Here is a 12,604-nt window from a genome sequence, read left to right as displayed (position 1 = left end):
ATGCTGTGAAGTGGATTCTCAGATATCTCAGGGATACTTCCAAAATGAGTTTGTGCTTTGGAGGTGGAAAACCTGAATTGATTGGCTACACAGATGCAGACATGGCAGGAGATCTTGATTCCAGAAAATCTACTTCAGGATACCTGATTACATTTTCAGGGGGAGCAGTTTCATGGCAATCAAAGTTACAAAAATGTGTTGCTCTATCAACTACAGAGGCAGAGTTTATTGCAGCTACTGAAGCATGCAAAGAAATGCTCTGGATGAAGCGATTCCTACAAGAATTAGGGCAAGAGCAACACAAATACATTTTGCATTGCGATAGTAAGAGTGCGATCCACTTGAGCAAGAATCCGAGTTTTCACTCGAGGTCGAAGCACATTGATGTACAATATCACTGGATACGTGATGTGTTGGAGTCAAAGCAATTACAGCTTGAGAAAATCCATACTGATGACAATAGTTCAGATATGATGACCAAGTCCTTACCTAAGGACAAGTACGAATTTTGCAGAAGAGCAGCTGGACTGCTGGAGCCCTCCACCTAAGTCGGGAGGGGGAGATTGATGGGTTTCCCTCGTTAGTGGAGGAGAGAAAAAGAAGGAAAATAAATATTAAAATAAAATAAAAGAAAGGACGGGAAAATTTGAAGAAAACGAACGGAAGAGAAAATGAGAAAAACTCTCTCGCATTCAAGGCCACCAATTTGTCAGGAACATTGGCTATAAAAGTAGCTGCCTTTCTTCAGTTCAAATCATCCTTTTTAGAAAACCAAAACATAGAGAGTTTTGAGAGATAAGAAAACCTCACTTGTGTGAGAGAGAAAATCCTCTTGAGAGAAAAACCAAGAGAGAGTTTAGCCACCGGTGTTTGGTGAGATTATTTTTGTATTCCCATTATTTTTCTTAGTGGAAGTTAGAGTGTTAATTTTGTCCATTTTATTTACACAAGGCTGGGAGAAGTCAGATCCTGGGAATGCCATATTTATTTATTGGCTCTTTGATTTTTTCGCAATCTTTCCCAACATATATATCAACTGAGTACGACTTTATTAAAAAAGAAGGTCTGTTCGAGCCAGGCTCATTCATATTGTTCAGGTTTCATTAATTAGTCATTAGGAGATAGAATTTAAGAAAAAGGAAATCTAAATTAAAGATCTATCGTGACTAGTTGCCATATAAAAATTGACTCATTTAATTTGGAAGCTGTTCATGCACTCTGCCACAATTTATTTTTTATTTTTTTAACCAGTGCACTCCTAGAATTCTAACTTTAAAAAAAAGTGTTAAGGAAACTCATCTCTGTGAATCTTGAGCAGTGGGGGTTCGGAGAAATTGTAAAATGATACTGGAGTACAGTTGGGTTGTATAAATTGTACACAGTTTATAATATGAGTGGGTGATAAAGTTGATATTTCCCTCTTTAAGGAATAGTGTCAATAAATATCTACTTATGAACATACTACACTATAATTAATCGTGGGTTTGAATTCTTAGAGGTGAAAACATAGAACTTTTTTGAAGATTCGCCAAGATTAAGACAATTGAGCTGAACTATCTTCAATTCCTACAATTACCCATAACCAAAATCAACTCCACTTTTGTTTTATATACAAAAATTAATGTAGGGAACGTGGGAAATAGAAAATGGGGATGACGATAACGCTACTCTATATTTATATAGAAAGTCTTATGGTATAGAATTCTTATCATATGAGAACAACTCTTGTAGAAAATAAATTAAAGTTTTTTTCATGCCTTTCTCTATGACTAAATTATAAATAACGCTAAATTGCAGCAATACTCCTTTGACTATGACCCGATTTTACTTTTCGTTCCTCATGTTGCAAAATTGTTATGGTCATCCTTCAAAAAAATATCGCGTTGCACCATTAGTCCTTTCCGTCAATTCTGTTTGTTTTTCCGTTAAAATTGATCACATATCAGTCACATGATAGATATTTTAGAAGTAAATAAGACTTTTACCTAGCCACCAGCTCCTTCTACCTAAACCCAACTGCATGTCATTCTCTTCCCCCCAAATCTGCCCATCCATCTACCTCACCGACCCAGCAACCCAAACCATCCCAGATGGCTCAAAGCCTCCAGCACCTTCTGGTGATAAATTCCAAGCCTCCTCTGGTATGTCAACCACTTCCCCTCCAAAACCATGATGGATTTTATCTGGACATAGTAAAATGCATCAGCTCAATTTTGGGTGGCTGAAGAGCTCTTTATCCTCTCCAAAAATCAACTTGCTGCTAAAATCAACTTCCCCAATCATCAAACCCTCCTTCCCCACATGCTCAAATGGAGAGACTGGTTTGATTCTTTAATGAGTTTATTTATCTAATAAATATTTTATATGAGATTTCCCAATTTGCCTTTAATTTTAACATAAAATTTAAAACCGTTGACGAAAAGACCAATAACGCAACACGAGGTGGAATTGAAGGATGACCGTAACAATTTTGAGAGATGAGGGACGAAAAGTAAAGTTTGGTCTTATTTGAAGGACTATTGCTACAATTTAGCCTATAAATAAACATTGCCTCAAGGATGATGTTTCATCATTATGCTAAATTTTATTGCCCCGCTATCTCTATGAGCCCCGAGGCCGGATGAGGATGGCACTCCCTACTCCATCCCCATTCCGCCCCAACCATGTATACCAAAATAAATATAAATTCTATATAGATGTACAAGTTAACTCACAATTGCATCTGTAGTTTAGTATATTTTAGTGTGATTGTATGATTATATGTTGCATTAGGTAAATAGTATGTGTTATTACATTTTCTATACACTACATTACGATTTTGGAAAATCTGCATAAATACACCTGAACTTTTAGGCATGTGCATGATTACCACCTATACTTTTAATTTTTACTATTAACCACCTGAACTATGTAAAATGTTGCAATATCTCACATACGCTTAACTCTGTTAAAGTTTCCGTTAAGTCAAGTTAGCACATGTGTTATTTGTTGAAAAACAATTTTTGAACTCCTAAAAAAAATTTGAAATTTCGGGGATCTTTTCTAAACATGTAATTTCTAACACAAGACCAGAGATACATAAACATGTGAATTGTATAGAACCGGTCGGTACTCAGCAATTGGAAAGAAAAAAATTGTGACACATCATCCGCCTAATTGATGGGACGCCCTTGACGTCATATTTCATAAATTTATCTGATATATCATACAATCACTGAAAAAAAAAAATTCAGTAAGTATATGAGAACGGGCAACAATTGAAGATCTACACAAAGTCAACGCCAGATTAACCAGAAACCGTTTTGCATGCATCATGCATAAACTTATTATGATCACCACTACCAGGATGATACATGAACACGATGAATCGATGGTAAGTTTGTATCCATGCAGATCCGATTGGCATGGTTTCTCCTTCTCACTTTCTCATGTATCTTCCACTACTTCTTCCACCTTCACTAAGTTGGCATGGCCAACCTTCTTCCTCAAACACAGAGCTAAGCTAGCTGCATCAACTCCATCTCCAATGATCACCATCTGATCTTTCTTTTCCTCGTTGAAAGCCACTGAATTAACACCATCAGCTACAGCAGCTATCTTCATGGCCTTGGCACGATGTTTTCTGCTTCTCATCTGCACCTCAATGACAATTTTTTGCTGTGCAATTCATTCAAAAAAGCATGTCACATATAACATGTTCATTTGGCTTTGCGGAAGTACTTCTCCTCGTACAATAGAACTTGTTTTCTTTTACCCTTTTCTTTGAAAACTAAATTAGCGTTCACATATCCAAATTTGATATTGAAAGGTACATACAAGTCTTTCGATTCATGTGTAAAATCAAAATAATCAATCTTTTATATGGAGAAAACAAAAAGATCAGATTCGAGAACTTTTTTGAGTTTCTCTTTTCATTTAGAAAATCATCAACTTTTTTACATATCATATGTACGTACAAAAAAAAGAAGAATTATAGAAATTAAAGAAGTTGACAATCATTGGTGTATGTAAGACACGTAATAAAAGACATATATATTAACAGTTGAGAATTGTACGTATGCATGGCCTACCGTCCTTATAATTTTGTTTGGACTGATTATACTTACCATCATATTGCGCCCTGCACAACAAGTGGCTCTGAGTATAAATGATTTCGTTCTGTAGCAATCCTATAGAGAAGAAGATGAAGAAGTATATATAAATATTTATTGAATCTCTTTGATGTCAACGATCCTTCTTCTTCTTCTTCTTTTTCCTTTTTTTTTTTTTTTGAATGATTTCCACCATTCTAACATCGCAAGTAACCACATGTGAGTTTTGTTCATGGAGCTGGCGATCCACTTTTTCTGGGTTCAAAGTATACATACCGCGTTTCACACTAGCTACAAGTCATAAGCAATCAGAATGCTTTGCTTATGACTCATTTCTGCGATCTTTCTTACTCATGACTTATAAGTGTGAATTATTGAAGTGGCATATTGCAACCTAACCCCACATGCATCGAGTTAATAATTGCCCAAGATGACCTTAAGGGACACGGTTTGGACTTAGAAGGTCATGAGGCAATCTCATTAGGTCATCAAGATGACCTTATGCATGACCAAATAACTGTACTGACATTGCATGCATTCAAAAATTTCGTCGAAGAAATTTGAGATTAAATAATACTAATCTAAGACTTTTTTTTCCATTTTAACTACTAAAAATGTTATAATAAAGATTAATACTAGTTGAAAATTCAAGGTAAATCCAAAATGAAAGTTGTGATCGAATCTAAAGAAAAAAAACCTGATTAATCGAATTGGAGAAGTAAAAACCCCAAAATCAACCACCTGTCATGAATTTATTAATATTTTATACATGAAATTCCCCTTTTGTCTTTGTGTCGTGAAAGTTATAGAATTCTTGCAGCTTGAGCAGCACTTGGGCTTGGACTTTGAGAAACAGTTGATGAGAGAGCGAGGTAAAGGACTATCTGTCGGCATTTAGAGCAGTCCCAGACTAAGCTACTGGTGAAATGAAATGTACGTTGGCTGATAGAAATCTAAGTTCAATTAATTCTCTGAACTCATACGTGGGATGCGTGACATTACACGTGTCAAAATCTTTTTTGTGTACCCAAGCTAGGTCATTTTCTCCTGCAGCAAAGTTAAAGTCTGCAGAAACAACAACATCTTCGATCATATGTAGCTATATCTCAAAAAACGTGATGTAGATAAATGCTAATTTGTCACACTTTGAACTTGGACTATTAATCAGGTTTGACCATTGCCGAAATGTTACATAAAATACGTAATTTAGATTGATAATCAAATAACTAACATAAATAGTATTTCTCACACATTGAATTTGACAAAAGAACATTACAGAGCGAGAATATCGTTGAAAAACCAAAGAATTAGTTCACCTAGAGTATCATTGACAACAAAGCTATACTTGACAGCCCATATGACATTAGTGGAAGGGGAAGAGGCTACAATGAGGAGTTTAAAGTGAGGAGGCTATTTAAGGAGGCCAATCCCACCATCAAAACATTTAAAATGTTTAAGTCCCATGATTTCTTTACATTTGTTGATGGTGAGATTGATCTCGTCAAATAGTCTCCTCACTTTAAATTCCTCATTATAGCCTCCTCGTAAGTGGAAGCGCCATCTGGAGGAATGGCCCAACCCAAGTCATCATTGATGTTGCTACAGTTGCAATAATAAGAACCAACATTATGATCAAATTACTCATGGTTTTATTAACCAATATCTTTCAATTCTCGTCAATGGGCCATTTTATGGTCAATTGCCCAACTATCAAAACCAACATAAAATGGCCAACACCAAAACAAGTGTATGTTCAAGGCCCAAAAGCCCATTGGGCAGTGCCAGATTTTAAAGAAATATTGACCAATGAAGGGTCAACTAGAAAAGACAAGGATTCATCGGACAAAGTATATTCGATGCAGACTATAGAAATCAATTAATGTTTATAACCAAATTAGATGATTGTTAAAAATAGATAAATGATTGAATCTCCCAAAAATGCCCACTTTATTCTTATTCTAATCTCATAAATTAAACAACTAGTGTTAATTTATGAAATACGTTTCTTGAATGAAAATCAAGATGTTCGCCAACATGTGGCACTTCATGATTGGTGCCAAAGAGAGATGTTTGGATTAAAATAAACAAAGCCCAAAAAGCTTGTTTATTTGAAAAGCTTAGCTTGTTCCCAAAAGACCGTTGTTTTTACCTAATTAAAAGCGCGAAACATCTAGATTTAAACTCAAGGTTGATATTGACAACTAATGAAAATTCATACGACTGAAGGGGGGCGAGACAACTGTATTAAATGCGATTTGAACTGTAAGGCTTAGCTGCATCAACTTGCTTGAGCTAGCTAAATCATGAGGATTAAAGGGAAATTATAGGTCAGCCAATCTCACCTGCAGGGAAGAAACTGGTACATAATTGGAGCATTCTCTTGCCAAGCGTGCAAAGCCAAGGAGCCAAAGGGCTATAAAATAATAGCAAAAGATTTGATTCAAGGGACAACAAATCTCTCTCAAGAAAAATAATTTATCTGAACAACCTTCAAATACTCTCGACTCAAACACCTTGTCAAAGCGTCTCATAGCATACCAAAGTCAAGACTTGAATCAAATCCTCTCTTACTCTTTGAGTTCCCAGTTGACCACTCCTAATTGGAATTCTATTCTTTTCCCAAACACATACTTTGTCTAATTCCCAGTTAACAACTCCTAATTGGAATTACCTTGCCATTGTCTGTAATCTTAATGCTCCACCAACATCAATGCTTAGTATGATTTTATAAGTTGGTCACTTTTTCTAACTTATCTAAAATCAAATTCGTATCTACAAGCATATCTGTGCATTGCAGATATTGTTAACATCCTTCATTGGACTCATTGTACTGTCTCAAGTAGATTACAGTGGTGTCCAAAGAAGGTTGTTTATGTCCGATAAAGTCCTCATGGGCCTTGCTAGACTTTCTATCATTTTCATTAAGTGTATTTAAGTCCATACATGCTAGTATTTGCTTACTTGTAACGATACTATATCCATCGGATACCTTTGTCTTTGAACTTATATCGTACTTTCTGTTCGATGATAGTTTAAAGTTATTATTTCTTCCTAGTTTTATTCCATTGCAACTGAAATGTTGAAAATCTCTTAATCGAGGCATAGAAAAAAACCTATCCAAGCCAGATTCCCCATTTGGAGTACACTGACTTTGGTTAGAGGTTGAGATTAACTAGCACAATACAATCATCACATCACTTAACTACTTATCACCTCTTCCTAATAGAAGAGTAAAACACAGGAAGTGGCATGCCTAAACACATCAAAAGTAAATGCCAGTATTGAGCCCAATCTGGCATTTCTTGACCAGCAATCAACACATCGCAGTTAAAATATAGTCTATAAAAAACTTGGGGCATCGCAGTGTTCACCAAAAGCCCCCAAACACTTTTGGCACGTAGAGGGCAAAACTGTGAAAAGTTTTGAATGACAATTACTATGCTTAATATAAGCATGCACTTTAAGCCTTTTGTTTGCTATTTCAATATAAGATGCGAACCTGCAGTCCTTGCATGGGCCTTATTTACTTTATTGTGTTTACAACATTCTCTATGAAAATCACATATATCAAAATAGAATGATCCCATTTATGAGTTGCTTCCATCAAATATGCTCTAGTAACTAAAGCATACGAAGTTAAGGCTCGTTTGGGACTGATTTTTTAGGAAGCACTTCTACTTATGAGCGCTTCTAGCAAAAGATTTTTTATTATAAAGACGTTGAAATTTTCATGAGAAACCGAAGTGCTTCTTGAAAAAGCACTTGGGAGTTCCTGAAAAAGCACACGACAAGTGCTTCTCCAGAAAGCATTTCTATGGCCCAAAAGCGCTTCTAAACTTTTCTGCCAAACACTGTCAGAAGCGCTTTTGGTTGTCAAAAAAATACTTTTAACTGTTCCAGAAGCACTCCCAAACGGGTAGTTATTCTACTTAATATATATTTAAATGGACTGAATTAAATCGTTAAGAGAAGAAATGAAATGAGCCAGTAAATAATTAATAAGAAGTTTAAAATCTGTCTCCATTGAGAGAATTTTTTTTTTTTTTTTGGGACAACTTTTTCAATTAAGAGGGGTGATAATATATACTAAACTCATACACACTACATAGATACTAGGACTCGAATCTAGTACCTTAAAGCTCAAGCTTATGCAATCAAAACATTTGTAGTGACAGGACCCGCCCCAGAATTTCCCTGAAACCAGGGCGAATCCCGTCTTTGTTCCGACATCACCCCGATGCCGGGCCCACTTACTAAAAACCAAGACTCTCTACCAAAATTTTGGCAGAGTCCCCCCTGTAAATTGAACAAACCCAACAGAATTCAACCTACATAAAAATACAAAATAATCCCAACCAGCAGCATGCTTTAAAGCGAATAAACAGTTTACAACAAAATGGCCTCCGGCCTTGCAAATCAAACCTTAACAGGGGCGATAACAGAGCATGTCTAAAAGCTTCAATTTCAACAAAACAGAATTCAAAGGAAATACTTGAAGAAAGAGTCCTACGAAGGCTCAAGGCTCGGAAGCTCACGATCTGGCTCTGCTGCGGAGCTCAATCAACTACTGACTGGGGGGCGCAAAACAGAAAATTGTGAGTGGACAAAAATAAATTCAGTTCAGTGTAAACCAACGTAATATAACCCCACCGTTTAGAAAACCATGCAAGAAATCCCATGCATCTCAAAATCGTCATACCCAAGTATATATATATATATATATATATATCAAAACAAATCAATATCAGATGCCAAGTCCGAAATCCATAAAGAACGCTTTACAAAACCCACCATCCAAAACTTATAAATCCCACAACTAAACTCTCGAAAGCGTACCCATTGGTACGACCGACAAGGAAGTATCCACACCGAGAAACAAGAATGAATTAATAGATATATATATAAATATATAATATAAGATATATATATATTATAAATATGACCATCACCTAGTTGTACCGGGGAAACAATCCAACCGGGGGATTGTTTGACTAGTCACCTTGACAGAGTCCTCATGAAGAGTCCTCAATCCACCATGTGACTAGGGAATGAGTCGTCCAACTGGGGGACCAACTCTCAGCCAGCACGTACCGTCGATAACCTCAAAACCCGTACGTCTGTGATCAGTCCTACGCGCGCAGACTACCCAACCAAGGGTCTACAGCAACATCCCGTCAAGGATGCCCCGGGTTCCGACAATTCCAAGTATCTTAAGTCTCCGTATCCAAGTTCCAAATCCGGGGAGGTACATAGGGTAGTGCTTATAGCACTCCAAACTGACATTCTATACCCACCACTTTCCACAATCTCATCTCAACAACCCAAATACCTCACACATAGCCAAACATATATAGAAATTCTCAAAATCCATATATTCATACTCAAGATACTCAAATATATCAAAACTAGGGGTGGTTGCGGTTCGGTAACCGCGAATTTTTACTCAAACCGCAAACCGACCGACTATTTGCGGTTTGGTGATTTTTGAAACCGCAAACCGACCGCGTTTTGCGGTTTAAAACCGCAAATTCTCAAGCATTCACAAAAATATAAATTTATAACCTAAATAAATAAATACACAACCTCAATTTCTCAAGCATATATAAATTCACAATCGATTCCAACTCTCAAGCATTCACAACCTAAGCAAATTAAAGTTACAATTCCAAACATTCCAATTAAAGTTAAACTTCTCAAGCATTCCAATTCCAAATCCTTTAAAGTTACAAACCAAAAGCAAAATGAATTAAAGTTACAACCAAAAAGAAAAATCCAATTCAAAGTTAATTAAAGTTACAAACTAAAAGGAAAAATGCAATACACCAATGTTACAAACTCAAGTGTTGGTGGTAAGTGGATTTGAAGAACCCCTTTGTGTTGTTTGAGCACCAATGCTATCTACAAATAAAACAACATAGTTTAGTATATTTTATTATAAGAAGAAGCATAAATAACATTAGCATTAATAAACTAATTACTTACAAGTTGTCATATCTTCCATTTCCTTGTAGAATTCAACCTCATCATCCGTTGGTTCCTTGTAAAAGGAAAATTCGTCTGCTCTAAGCCAATCACTAGTACACACTAATGCCTCTACCATTTTAGGATGCAAAGAGCTTCTAAAAGGATCCACAATCCTCTTGCCTAGGCTAAAAGCATTTTCACTAGCAACCGTAGAATTTGGAATTGCAAAGATATCCTTGGCAACTTGTGAAAGAATAGGATATCTTGTTTGGTTCCCTTTCCACCAATTCAAGAGATTGAATTGTTTGCTCAAGGGGCTCTCAAAAGGATCCGTCAAGTACTTATCCACTTCATTGGATATCTCAACGGATTGCTCATCCTTCCTCTTTTGCACAAGTTGTTGCATTAGTTGAAATGTGACATCAACATCATCACCAATTTGTGCAACCTCATCATCTATCTCATCCTCATCAATTTGGCTCACACCCCCTCCAACCCCTTTATACTCATTATACAATTCATTCAAACACTTTACCACCTCCTTCACAATCTCATCTTGCTTTCTAGCATCTCCCCCAAGATTGCCAAAGCTTATTTGGAGCATTTGAAGCTTCATCCTTGGGTCTAGCACATTGCCCAAAAATATAAGCTTATTCACAATATCAAAGCTCCCCCAATATTTGTCAAATTTCAACTTCATTAAAGATGCTACCCGTTGCATAGTAGGATTTCTAGGATCCTTCATTTTAGTTTCTATTTGAACTTGTAAAGCAACCAATTCTAAGAAAATTATTGGGGATGTACAAGTTTTGGTTGCACTAAATTTCAATGTAGCATCATAAATTTTTTTGAGAAAATGCACAAAAGCTAATGCCTTCTCCCAATCATCATCTTTTGGAGGTCCCACTCTCTTAACCATCACTTTCTTAACTTTTTCTTCCTCTAGAAAGTAAGCTTGAAACACCTCACAAGAATATGCCATCTTCTCAAAGATTTGCCTATATTTGAATGCACATTCAAGCATTTTATAGGTTGCATTCCACCTTGTAGGCACATTCATTGGCACATTTGCCATCTTGTCCATCCTACATGCAATGGCAAACTCTCTAAACTTATCCAACCTCGCCGGAGAAGAGTGAATAAACTTCACACAATTTCTTATACCCTCAATTGAGGCACTAAGCTCCTTCAACCCATCCTTAACAATTAAATTAAGAATGTGACAAGCACACCTCAAGTGCAAGTACTTCCCATCTAACATTAAGGTGTTCATTGCCTTTAGACTTTGTGCCATGTACTCAACCGCCCCATCATTGGCGGAAGCATTATCAACGGTAATTGTGAACACTTTATGTATGCCCCAATCCGTCAAACATGCATCTAGGGTTTTTCCTATGTCAATGCCCTTATGACTAGTGATCTTTGTGAAACTAATTATTCTTTTGTGCAAGTTCCAATCACTATCCATGAAGTGGATCGTCACAACCATGTAATTTATATTTTGGATCGATGTCCAAGTATCGGTTGTGATACTAACTCTTTTCTCACCAATCACACTTTTTATCTTTGCCTTTTCAACCATGAATAACTCCCACACCCCCTCGGCAACCTTCTTCCTACTTGGTACCTTGAAACGAGGTTGCACCTCGTTCATCATTTCCTTAAAACCCGAGCCCTCAACGACTCTAAAAGGATGCTCATCCTTAATGATGAACTTCACAACCTTTAACTCACATTTTTTTTGATTGAATGTGTGAGGAACCAATCCACTACCCATTGTATCCGTTGTCAAAGAAGGTTGATTTGCATCACCTTGTTGATAGAGAGGAGAGAGCTTGCATCTCCTCTCTATATGATTTTTTAAACCCGTTGTCCCATTTTTTCTAGGGTCCGCCGGCATCTCCAATTTGCAATAATTGCAAACCCCTACAACCTTCTCTACCCCATTACCATCCTTCTTTATTTGTTTTGTGCAATGTAACCACACAATCGATTTTGGGGCTTTCCTCCTATCTCCCACCACAAGCCCCTCACTTGTGGTATTTTGTGTTTGAGTTGGAGATTGTGTTTCGGGTGTATCGGTTTGTGTTTGGGGATTAGAGGCATTAGGTGTGTTAGAGTGGCTAGACTCCATCTATAACACAACACAACACAAAAGCAACAACATAAAGAATATTAATAACATATTAAACTCAACCAAATTAAAACACAACAAGAAATGACACTTTTTATAAAAAACACATATTCAAAACAGATTCTAGAATTAAGCTCAAAACAGCAAAAACAGATTCTAGAAACATAGATTCAAAACAGCAAAAACAGATTCTAGAAACACAGATTCAAAACAGCAAAAACAGATTCTAGAAACACAGATTCAAAACAGCAAAAACAGATTCTAGAATTAAGCTCAAAACAGAGTTTACAAAATACTAACAATAACAATAAGATGACACGCATCAAACATGCCTTCTAAAACAAGAGATAACCTAGTTCAAATATTAGTCTTGTTATATTGCGAAGAAACATGCAAGGAGACAGTTTATTTATCA

General features: G+C 36.4%; 1 protein-coding gene across 1 annotated transcript; it reads right to left on the bottom strand.

Annotated features, from left to right (window-relative positions):
* LOC18781218 (heavy metal-associated isoprenylated plant protein 47) lies at positions 3,093-4,128 on the bottom strand. Its single transcript, XM_007212908.2, has 2 exons — positions 4,107-4,128; positions 3,093-3,657 (listed from the first exon to the last, which is right to left on the bottom strand). Exons 1-2 carry the CDS (start codon positions 4,110-4,112, stop codon positions 3,427-3,429), a joined length of 237 nt encoding a protein of 78 aa, XP_007212970.2. The 5' UTR covers positions 4,113-4,128; the 3' UTR covers positions 3,093-3,426.

Source organism: Prunus persica, chromosome G4 (assembly GCF_000346465.2).
Source record: "Prunus persica cultivar Lovell chromosome G4, Prunus_persica_NCBIv2, whole genome shotgun sequence".
NCBI lineage: Eukaryota > Viridiplantae > Streptophyta > Magnoliopsida > Rosales > Rosaceae > Prunus > Prunus persica.
Note: the sequence above shows the minus strand (reverse complement) of the source record. Positions and strands in the feature narration are given on the sequence as shown.